The following is a 12,550-nucleotide window of genomic DNA, read 5'->3' on the forward strand; positions in this document are numbered from 1 at the left end:
CAACCTTCTTAGATTCTTACGCACTGCATCTCGCCTGAATCTGACCTACAACAGGGAGAAGTGTGTATTTCGCACGCGCCGCCTAGCTATCCTCGGATACGTGGTGGAAAACGGGGTCCTTGGCCCTGATCCAGACCGTATGCGTCCTCTCCTCGAACTCCCCCTTCCCACTAGCATCAAAGCACTGAGAAGATGTTTAGGCTTCTTCTCGTACTATGCACAGTGGGTTCCCAATTACGCGGACAAAGCCCGTCCGCTCATCAAGTCTACCTCTTTTACCCTAGCAACAGAGGCTCGCTTAGCCTTTGCAAGAATAAAAGCTGACATCGCGAAAGCCACGATGCACGCTATCGATGAGTCCATCCCCTTCCAGGTGGAGAGTGATGCATCTGATTTCACCCTGGCCGCCACACTTAACCAGGCGGGCAGGCCCGTCGCCTTTTTCTCTCGCACCCTCCAAGTCCCTGAAATTCGACATTCGGCGGTGGAAAAGGAGGCCCAGGCCATTGTGGAGGCCGTTCGGCATTGGCGCCATTACTTGGCGGGAAAACGGTTCACTCTGCTCACGGACCAGCGGTCCGTGGCATTCATGTTCAACAACACGTTACGGGGTAAGATCAAGAATGATAAAATTTTGAGGTGGAGAATCGAACTCTCCACCTACAATTATGATATCATGTACCGTCCAGGGAAGCTCAACGAGCCCTCGGACGCCCTGTCGCGTGGAACATGCGCTAGTGTGCAGGAGAATCGATTACAGGCTCTCCACAATGACCTCTGCCATCCAGGGGTCACTTGGCTCTTCCACTTCATAAAGGCCCGGAATCTACCCTACTCGGTGGAGGATGTCAGGTCCATAACCAGAAGCTGCCGGGTATGCGCGGAATGCAAACCGCACTTCTACCGACCTGACAGGGCACACCTCATTAAGGCCACTCGTCCCTTCGAAAGACTGAGTGTGGACTTTAAGGGCCCCCTTCCCTCGACAGATCGGAACGTGTACTTCCTCAATGTGATTGATGAGTACTCACGATTCCCTTTTGTCATTCCCTGTTCTGATATGACCGCTGCCACGGTTATCAAGGCATTTCGTGATCTTTTCACCCTGTTCGGTTACCCCTGTTATATCCACAGGGATAGGGGCTCGTCGTTCGTGAGCGACGACTTGAGGCAATACCTGCTCTCATATGGGATTGCCTCTAGTAGAACCACGAGCTACAACCCAAGGGGTAACGGACAGGTCGAACGAGAGAATGCTACAGTCTGGAAGGCTGTCTTACTGGCGTTGAGGTCTAAAGGTCTTCCAGTCTCCCGTTGGCAAGAGGTACTCCCTGATGCGCTCCACTCCATACGCTCACTCCTGTGTACGGCAACCAACGCTACTCCTCATGAGAGAATGTTTTCATTCCCTAGGAAGTCTTGGTTGACGTACTCAGGACCTGTCCTCCTGCGGCGGCATGTTAGGACCCGCAAGTCCGACCCTTTGGTTGAACAGGTCCATCTCCTCCACGCCAACCCTCAGTATGCCTACGTGGCATATCCTGACGGGCGAGAGGACACGGTCCCGATTCGAGATCTGGTGCCAGCAGGGGGCTTGGAAACCCCTGTCGCTCCCACACCCCCAGTTAGGGACCCCCCGACCATTATCTCCCCTCCTGACACGGCGCGGGCAGTATCGGGACCACCACTTAACCCTCTTACTCCCGTGTACAGCTTGCCTGAGCCCAGGAGATGGTCGCCAATTCAAGGCGTGCCCGAGTCCAGCGGATTGTCACCACCTCGTGGTCTACCGGCCCGTGAGGAACTGGAGGAGTCGCTGGACACCGCCTTGGAGAGAACGTCACCGCGATTGCCTGAACCGGTGTCATCGCCGGTGTCGAGGAGGTCACAGCGACGGTGCGGTCCCCCAGACCGTTTGAACTTATAGACAGATGAACAATTGTTCTGTGTTTTGTACCCCGCCGGCCTTTGTTTTCAAAGGAGGGGTGAATGTGGTGAACCATTGTTGGTTCCCACCAGGTAGTGCTGAGCCATGGTCTGGCCAGTACTATGAGTCTGTAGATATGTTACTGTTGGGGTTAGGGTTGGGCTGTTCTACCTGTTAATATAGTCCTATGGTACACCCCAGTTGGCTCCGCCTCCTGGGAGAGGTATAAAGGTCACTGCTCTGCCTGGTGACCCTTTAGTCTGGGATTGTATATTGTATATAGTAGCTCTGTTATTGTTGGCAATAAAAGCCTTTATTTCCCGGGTACATCCTGCCTCCCGTGTGATTTATCGCGCATCAGAGCCCAATAAATAACATTTCCAATATGCCACCTCACAGCTGTAGCATACTTGAGTTGCTTACACAGCATGTTGGGTCCTGTACAAGCTGAGTGTGGCGATCAATGGGACTGGAATTCTGCAGTTGTGAGTAGCTGAACATTGAGGATTTCAGAGGATAACACAGCCAGGACGCCCATGTAACAGACTGTGCAATGACTAGATTCCATTCCTTTGAATTTGGTTCTGCTGGAGAGCGGGGGGACGTTTTCTGCAACCTTCTACTCGTCAATCTTTTTGACTAACGAATCAAACTAAATCAAATTAACTGAGGAAGCTCCTACTCGTCATGGAGTTTGTCAATTGAAGATAATTGTTATTTGCAAATTTATAATAACAAGGCCGCAAATGGGTACCGAATATCGATCTCAGTGCACGGCAAGAATATAAAGGTCGCTGCGCGTTATCCTCAGCACAAATACAGCTGAGCATCACGTGAATCCTTCTCGACCAGGAACACCTGGTTTATTATTAGTGCTAATGAAGTATGGAATGATCTCAGGGCCAAGATTTAACAATCATAATCTCCTTGAACTTTGCTCTCCCCAGCTGATGTGCTTAATGAACCCCTTGATAAGATTGCTGCTCTGTAAGCCTTCCCAGATATCCAACTAGTTAAAAAATATCATCCGCACACCATTCAATATTGCACAAAACTAATTATTATTTAAAATGGCTGAAGTATTTGCACTAATCTTTGAAAGGAGGGAATAAATATTAGTCCCAAGTGGACTATTAAGGCTCCATAGACACTGTTCTGATGAAGATATGCCAGAGGATTAAGATATCAAAAAATCAACTTAGCAGTAAAGAGGGTTCACAAGATTGCAACCCAGCATGTGATTCAGTCTTGGCAATTCCACAAGACCAATGACACCCACAAGACCAATCGGGAAAGCAAAGTCCAAGTCATTTACAACATTCAATTTGTGACGTTGGAATCAATCTCTGCTCTATTAACATCAATAATAAAGAACATTTTTCTTTTAGCAACGTGGTCTAATCTGGCGTTTAGCCCATATTTGTGCAGGGGGAGACACACTCAGAGGGCAGCTGCCAACACCCTTCAAGCTGCTTACGCCAGGCAACCTTCATACTAAATATTAATTAATTGCAGCATTATTATTTCAAAAATATCCGCGATTTATTACGGCAACATTTTATGGCCAATTAACTGAATAGGTTTACAATGGGACTTTCCTAGTATTAGCAAAGTTTGGTGCTAAAGCAAGTCTGGGGTTATAAACTTGATTTGATGCGACAGAAATAGCACTCTGAGTGATTGCACACACGCGAGAGGGCACGTGAGGAAAGCTGGTTGTTGGTGATAGGCTGCCAATCAGGCACTTGCATGATTTCCCTTTCTGCTGAACCCTGGTGAAATGTGAGTTCAATACAAGGACTTATTCCACAGCCGGGCACTCTGACTGTGGAATGGTACCCACCGTGAAATGCCAGCTGGGAAACTACAGTAAATTAGTAGACACAGGGTATCAGGCACTGCAGTAATCCCGCAGAGTGGGTGATCGTCGGGAGGGGGTGGGTGGCGGGGGGGCGTGACTCTGCAAGGGTGGTGATCGGCATGGGAGGGAGCTGGCGGCAAGAGGTCTCCCAGTTCACTGGGAGATCGGGGTGCCTGTGTAATGGCGCCCAGGCAGCTTGCAGCTGGCTTCACCAGCAAACTTAGCCCCCTCTCACCCCCCCCCTACTGGTGAGAATTGCACTTCTGTCCAAAAAAGTGACATAAGCGTCATAAGATTGCATTTTCAAACTCAACCAAAAAATAGGTTTTAAAAGTTTAAAGTTTATTTTTAATTAGTGTCACAAATAGGCTTACATTAACACTGCAATGAAGTTACTGTGAAAATTCCCGAGTCGCCACACTCCAGCGCCTGTTCAGGTACACTAATGGAGAGTTTACCATGGCCAGTGCACCTAACTAGCAGGTCTTTTGAACTGTGGGAGGAAACCGGAGCACCCAGAGGAAACCCATGTAGACACAGGGAGAACGTGCAGACTCCGCACAGACAGTGACCCAAGGCACGGAATCGAACCCGGGTCCCTGGCGCTATGAGGCAGCGGTGCTAACCACCGTGCCGCCTGGTAAAACTCTCCCATTTTCCCGCTCGTTCAGCACTTAGAATTTTTATAGGAAGACCTCAGCCGGTATATTTGATTGGAGGTTAAACAGACTGGCTGCCCACACGCCTGAAATGACTGTCCGCAATGCCCAAGTGGAGGTGCTAACCACAGATTTAACACCATCTATCTACGAAGGATCTTCAAAACCATGCAAAAGGTTTTCTTCATTCAGTTTATTTGAAGAGAAAAATGTCCCTTTGATCTACTGGCACAGGCCCCTGCTGCTGTACATGAGCTGTCATGGAAGAGATAATTGAAAATTGATGAGCCTTAAACAGAAAAGATGAAGATGATGCATAGGGTGCAGGTGTTCCCAGTTTTATAGTTGGTGCCATTCACAGATCATTACAATACATGAGGTTTGGAAAGTTGCAGCATTGGGGCTGCACTGAGTTGGGTAGAGACCTGAAATTACTCTATCGAGTTTGATACGATTGATGACTTCAATGGAGATGCCATATATATATATCGGGGGGCACGCAGTACCTCCTATCGATGCATAAGACCATAAGGAATACAACCAGGAGTGGGCCATTCAGCCCCTTGAGCCTGTTCCACCATTTAAGAAGATCATGGCTGATTTAACACTCAGTAAGTCCACTTGTGCCAAGGAAATGCAGCATTCAAGAGAAGCTTAACATTCAGCAGAAAAGAAAGGCTCAGCAGAAAGGGAAATCGTGCAAGTGTCTGATGGGCGAATGGGATCAAAGGTTATGGGGAGAAAGCTGGATTAGGCTACTGAGTTGGATGGTCAGCCATGATCATAATGAATGGTGGAGCAGCCTTGAAGGGCCAAATGGCCTCCTCCTGCTCCTATCTTCTATGTTTCGCTAACATTAACACGGAGCTTGATGAGATGGAACACAATGGATCATCCGCCAAGCAAACAAATGTACCAACTGCTGCAGCTCCAACAACTGCGTGGTAAGGAATGATGGAAATCTCCACACAGCTAACATCAGCTTGATGGACTGAATGGTTTTATATCTGACATCCAGTACTGGATAAGCAGAAATTTCCTCTAATTCCTCCGCCATTGTCTTTAGTCCCCACTATGAATTCTGCTGCCTGCCCCTGAAACTCTACCATGGAATCGGAGCGGGCGAGGGTTTGACAACGGAAATCTCCGTTGACCTCGGGAATTTCCAGTCTCACTCGAGCGAGGTCATGAAATCCCGTCCTCTCTCTCTGCCAATTGTCTGAGGCTCAGCCAGTCTCGATCTAAACTTTGTGTCACCTTTGACACTTCGATCAGCTTCCAAATGCATATCCTCACCATTATTAATGCTGCCTATTTCCATCTTTGTTACCATGATGTGGAGATGCCGGTGTTGGACTGGGGTGGACAAGATGAGAGGTCACACGACACCAGGTTATAGTCCAACAGGGTTATTTGAAATCACAAGCTTTCAGAGCGCAGCTCCTTCATCAGGTGAAGTGGAGCGAGGTGCACAGGTACAGAATATGTAGGCGGAGTGATGATAGCCTGACACTAACAGGTAATCAGGAGTGTCAAAGGATAAGTACGGACAGTGTAGACCAGCTGAAAAGTCTTTACAGGTAATCATGAGTCCTTATAAATGCAAGCTGTTAAGTATAATCAGTGTGTGTAAAGTGTCGACAGGCTGTATAACAAGTGAACAGATGACCTAAGAACCGATAATTTAAGGCAGAGAGATAATTACAAACAAGCCAAGAATGAGATAGTGCTAAACACTATGCAAACTAATTTAGTCAGAGAGATCATCACCTGTAATCAAGGTGTGCATGGTGTCTAAACAGGACAGTCAGGGAGATTTTTCACCCGCTGAACAATACGGTGGAGTTACATGTTGCACGATATGAACCTGAGATCACGGTTAAGGCCGTCCTCATGAGTGCGGAACTTGGGCTATCAGCTTCTGCTCGGTGACTCTGCGTTGGCGTGCGTCTCAAAGGCAGTCTCGGAGAATGCTTACTCGAAGATCGTAGGCTGAGTGTCCTTGGCCACTGAAGTGATCTCAACTGAGAGGGAACACTCCTGCCTGGCGATTGTTGCGTGGTGTCCGTTCATCTGTCGTCATAGTATCTGCATGGTCTCGTTGATGTACCATTGATGGGCGGGGCAAGCCGGTAAAATCCAGGACTTTATTATTCAGATTTACTGATCTGTACTGTGTTGCAAGGCTTCATTTCCTTTGGAACACATTTCTTAAGGATGATTTACAAAGTCTTCGATGGATGTTAATGAATCACTCATTAAAGGAAAGATTTTATAGTGGGGGAGAAACAAAAGTTGACCTGCACTCAAAAATTGTTGACTGCATAGATAGCAGAAGTGTTGTTACAGCGCTTGATGTCCATTATGGGACTGGTGACTCTCCCTGACATACCTGGCTTAAACTAAAAGGCAGCGTGGCATTAACAGAGACCAGTGGTACCTATCAGTTATCAAGTGAGATAGGTGATATAATGTGCAAAGTGCAGAGAGGAAACAATCAGAAAGAATTAGGATCCGTTTCCTCCATTGTTACAATTATTAGAAAGCATTGACAGGGCAGCGCAGTGGAACAGTGGTTAGCACTGCTGCTTCACAGCGCCAGGGACCCAGGTTCGATTCCCAGCTTGAGTCACTGTCTGTGTGGAGTTTGTATATTCTCCCCTGGGTCTGTATGAGTTTCCTGCAGGTGCTCCGGTTTCCTCCCATACTCCACTGCTGGTTAGGTGCATTGGCCGTGCTAAATTCTCCCTCGGTGTACCCGAACAGGCACTGGAGTGTGGCGACTAGGGGATTTTCACAGTGACTTCATTGCAGTGTTAATGTAAGCCCACTTGTGAAACTAATCAACTTTAAACTTCTGCAGGAGGTCTCTCTGATCATCTGCTGGAACTTAGGAACCGATTAGTACAATTCACCCAGCTCCCAAGGGTTTTGTGGATCTCCTGCCAATGTTTTGTGGGTATCCGGATTTTCCTCCTCACAGTGCATGGTGAAGGGAGTCACATTCTCAGGGATTGCGAGTCAGGAAATCAGAGCCGTGGAACTGTCTCACATCCAAGCTTCTAGTGAATATGTCTCCCACCTCTCATAGAATCATAGAATCCTACAGTGCAGAAGGAGGCCATTCAGCCCATCGAGTCTGCACCGACCATAATCCCACCCAGGTCCTATCCCTGAAACCCCATGCATTTACCCTAACTAGTCCCCCTGACACTAAGGGGCAATTTAGCATGGCCAATCTACCTAACCCGCACATCTTTGGACTGTGGGAGGAAACTTGAGCAGCTGGAGAAAACCCACGCAGACAGGGGGAGAATGTACAAACTCCACACAGACAGTGACCCAAGCCAGGAATCGAACCCGGGTCCCTGGCGCTGTGAGGCAGCAGTGCTAACCACCATGCCACCGTGCCCCCCTCCCCTCCTCTCCCTCACTGGGCACGCAGAGCTGCTCTTGTTATTCGTCGGACTTATTTTAATCTATTGTCTTTTCCAACCCTACAGTACACCATGCCAAGTTTTCAGCCTTGAAGAAAAGCACCCTGATGAATGCCACCAAATGGCAGTACTATGGCACACCCGGTGTTGCCGGACTGCTGACTCTGAATTGGAATACATCACTGCTTCCGGCAGATACCCTCAACGTTGAACTCTGGGGCTACAGAGAACAAGGTAAACTCTCATTGTGTGTGAATTCAGATGGCTTTGACAGAGTTTACAACACAAAAACCACATTCAACAACTTTGCATGGAATTAGACAATTCATCTGCTTGTATTCCCATTTAATCCACTCTCCATGGAAATATTACATATAATTTACATCACAAAAAAGGCTGTTCAGCACAATTAACAGGGAGACGGTGATGCAGCGGTAATGTTACTGGACTAGAAATCCAAATCCCAGCCTAATATCCTGGTGGCACAGGTTCAAATCCCACTCTGGCTGGTGGTGGAATGTAAATTCAATTAATAAATCAGGAATAGGAAGCTAGTCTCAGTCATGGGGGGGCTATGAATCTATCACTGATTGTCATAAAAACCCATCTGCTTCTCTAATGTCCTTTAGGGAAGGAAAGCTGCCATCCTTACCTGGTCTGGCCTACATGTGACTCCAGATCCACAGCAACGTGGTTGACTATTAAACCACTATTGAAGGACAATTAGGGATGAGCAACAAATGCTGGCCTTGTCAGTGACACTCATATTCTGTCTTGAGTTCAGGGAGTAGATGGGGTTTCTTCAGGGTTACCCTAAATAATTCTACCTTAAAATGCTATTCATAATAAAACATCCTTGGTTATTTACAGATTGTATACATCTCAGTACCCCACGTGAGATTCTACTTCTTCTTCCCACCAAATCTCAGTTACTTAGTCATGTGACATTGTATCATAGTCACATCAGGTATTAACCCTTTACTCTACATCTCCCCAAAATCTTTATCCTAACTACATACTGCCTCCTACATCTGCCCCCAAAGTCTCACAGGGTTAGTCTCTGTGCCGCATTGACTAATCTCCCTGATCTGGTCCTGATTTTATTTTGAGCTTCAGGATGAACTGCACTCGCTCATCAATCGACAGGAGTGTCTTCCACCTGGGTAGTTGCCGAGTTTCTATTTGTTTTCGGTTTCTTGTCTCCATCTGGATCTAAATAGTACGTCCAAGGTTCCATTAGTTTCCTTCCCAATGATATCAAGGATCTTCGGTTCCTTCTGATATCTTCCTGGTCCATCTCAATTCCACACAATCTCGGTTGTGGAGCTCTTTCAGTTACGATGTCTTCTTTCTGTTAGTCTCGTATCCACACTCTCTCTCCGGCTGTAGCACTTCCAGGTCTCGCACTTTGTGTCTGATGTTGAAATTACGAGCTTGAGTGTCTCTTCGTTGCTCCTCCCATTTAACAACACTCTCACGATCGTCTGAGGTAAAGTTAGGTTGTAATGTTTGTTGTAGAACTGGAAGTTGTATTCGCAACTGTCAACCTATCAATGCTTCTGATGGTGAAAACCTGTTTTTAGGGATGAGGTTCTGTAGGTAAGAAGAACAAAGTTAAAGGGGTGAATTTTCCAGTTCCGCCCACCACGGGAATCGGAGCGGGCGAGGGACGGACCATGAAAAGGTCCATTGACCTCGGGCGGGATTTTCTGGTTTTGAGGTGAGCGCGGCCGGAAAATCCCACCCAATATCTTTGTTCTTTTTCATCAGTTCCTTGGTTGTTCAAACTCCTCTTCCTGCTTCTCCATTTGCCTGCGGATATCTAGGTGAACTAGTCACGCGCATGAAACCAGATTCCTGTGTAAAGTTATGGAACAATTCTTTAGCAAATTGAAACCTGTTGTTTGACACCACAATGTCCAGGATGCCATGTGTGGCAAAGATTCTTCTTAGTGATGTAATGGCTTGCTCTGCCATGGTGCTGTGCAGTCAGCTCACTTCAAACCATCTGGAGTAGTAATTAATGACAATGATGAAAACTATGGGTGTTTCTTTTATTTGGATACATTCGTCCAAAGATGTGCGGGTTAGGTTGATTGGCCAGGTTAAAAATTGCCCCTTAGAGTCCTGAGATGCGTAGGTTAGAGGGATTAGCGGGTAAATATGTGAGGGTAGGGCCTGGGTGGGATTGTGGTCAGTGCAGACTCGATGGGCCGAATGGCTTCCTTCTGCACTGTAGGGTTTCTATGATTTCGTCATCCTGCAGTTGATCTTGCTTAATCTCTTGGAATCTCTCTTCCATGGCTGATAAGTCTTTAGTAATATACAAAGTATATGCTTCCAAATCCTAAATAAAATTTAAACCTTCTCGTATGACTCTTTCCACTGGTATTCTTGATAGCACATCTGCTGTCATTTGGTACTTCCCTTGATCGTACTCAGAAACTGAATCATGCCTCACGAGTCTCAGTCTAAAATGTTCAAATTTCAGCAACATGATTGCAATTTCCTTTCCTTTCAGGGACAGTCTGGATGCTGGGATGATGTCCTTCTGGCTGGGGCTAGTGGGGGGTTTAGAACAAGGGGTCATAGTTTCAGGATAAAGGGTAGGCCATTTAGGACTGTGATGAAGAGAAATCTTTTCACTCAGAGGGTGGCGAATCAATGGAATTCTTTATCATTGAAGGCTGTGGAGGCCAAGTCACTGAATGTGTTAAAAAAAGTAGATGGATTTCTACACACTAAAGGTATCAAGGAGTATGGGGAGGGAGCGGGAGTGTGGTGTTGAGATGACGGAGCAGCCGTGATCACATTGAATTGCGAAATAGGTTCGATGGGCTTAATGGCCTACTCTTGTTCCTGTTTTCTGTTTCTATGCTTTTATCGATGAAACTCACAATATGGCAACTTTATCCACCAGGTAAACCTTACTCAGAATCCTGGAAAGGAGAATGGAGTTACCTGTACTCACTCGGAAAAGGCGTACCAAACAATGGGCATTTTAACTTCACCCCTGAACCGGCTGCAAAACCTTATTTTGAATGGGAAATTGGAATGCTGCGTCTCACTGATCAGAAACAACGAGATGGCGAACCGTGAGTACACTGACCTACATTTGGGCATCTGCGTTGATTGTACGATTAGACTGGGTATATTTTCAACTTGGGACCTAGGTGTTAAACTGAAGATGCACTTTCTCATGTCTAGTGTCAGAAGGTTAAACAATGCATTGGACTGCATTCCATTGTGTAGTTCAGTTACTCTTTCTAGTCTTAGCAAACCAGAGTCACTTCCTGCCCATTTTGTGATCGATGGGAGTTGTTAATATCTGCAAATGTAATGGTGCACACCATCAGGTTAGCATTGGTGAAAGCAATCCCTTAACAATCTGTACCCCTGTTCTGCCATTTGCACATTCTGTTCGCTTAATGGACACTTTCAGCACCTTTCTCGGCCTTCTCCATCATCATTTACATTCCCTTTGTCCAGTTCCACACTCCCCCCATACCCCCACCCTCATAGTTTAAATCTTTTCTGATTTTCCTTGCTCTTAGCTCTGACGAAGGGTCTTTCAGGCTCGAAACTTAAGGTGGGATTTTACCGGCACATCTGCCTGAGCTTCATACGATCCCACCCGAGGCCAATGGAAAATGCCATTCTCCGAACCTCGCCCTCCCCCGGAATTGGGGCGGGCATGCCAGTAAAATTCCGGCCATTGGCTTTATTCTCTCGCCACAGTTGCTGTCGGACTTGCTGAGATTTTCCAACATTTTCTGTTTTAGTTAGCACTGCTGCCTCATGGTGCTAGGGACCCGGGTTCAATTCCGGCCTCGGGTGACTGGCTGTGTGGAGTTTGCATGTTCTCCCTGTGTCCGCGTGGGTTTCCTCTGGGTGCTCCAGTTCCACCACCCCACCCCCCCCTCCCCCCCGCCCCCCTCACCCTCACACTCCTAAAGATGTGCAGGTTAGGTGGATTGGCCATGCTAAATTGTCCCTTAGTGTCAGGGAGGTAAATATGTGGGGTGATGGGAATGGGGCATAGGTGGGATTGTTGTCGGTACAGGCTCGATGGACCAAATGACCTCCTTCTGCACTGTAGGGATTCTATGATCAGAATCAGCAACTTGAGGTTGCATCGGGAAGTGCAGGGGGTTGAGAGGGGTTCTTGAGGAGCCAAGAGATGTTTCCAGCAAGAGTTTACCCATTCAGCCTCAGGGGTGGAACCTGCAATGCTGATCATTGCTGGATGATCAAATGCAACGTTCCAATTTTCAAGTCTCCCGCTATTTCTTTCTGTTACGCTCTGAAGACAGAGAGCTGGGAAAAATGGATGTAATGGGGTTTGTTCTGATAGTTGAGTTGGACTTTTGTAAAGGCCTTTTTCAGGACTGCATTGCACAAACTCACCCTTAGTTTGGCAGATCAATGTTATCTCTTATTTATCTGCAATGGATCTAAACCATTGGGCCATTTGAGCAAACAAAGTAATAAAGATTAAAATAAACTCTGACCCAATTGCTATCATTAAATCATTTGTTCCTCCTATATTTCATGATTATATTAAGGATTTCAGCGACAATGAGGTATGGCTCTGGGTTCTGTGGTAGTTTCTCAACTTTAATCAGAAGGTTATACGTTCAAAGCTCCACTCCAAGAACTTGAGCAC

The 12,550-nt window shown here is 46.9% G+C and overlaps 1 protein-coding gene across 7 annotated transcripts in view; it reads left to right on the forward strand.

The window, feature by feature from the left end:
- Positions 1-12,550, forward strand: part of susd2 (sushi domain containing 2) — a 170,892-nt gene that overhangs the window by 51,229 nt on the left and 107,113 nt on the right. For all 7 annotated transcript variants that reach the window (XM_078226974.1, XM_078226972.1, XM_078226973.1 and 4 more), the window contains 2 exons: positions 7,951-8,118; positions 10,805-10,979. In XM_078226974.1, coding sequence (XP_078083100.1) covers positions 7,951-8,118; positions 10,805-10,979 — 343 coding nt within the window. The remainder of the gene's footprint in view (positions 1-7,950; positions 8,119-10,804; positions 10,980-12,550) is intronic.

Source organism: Mustelus asterias, chromosome 13 (assembly GCF_964213995.1).
Source record: "Mustelus asterias chromosome 13, sMusAst1.hap1.1, whole genome shotgun sequence".
NCBI classification, from domain to species: Eukaryota; Metazoa; Chordata; class Chondrichthyes; order Carcharhiniformes; family Triakidae; genus Mustelus; species Mustelus asterias.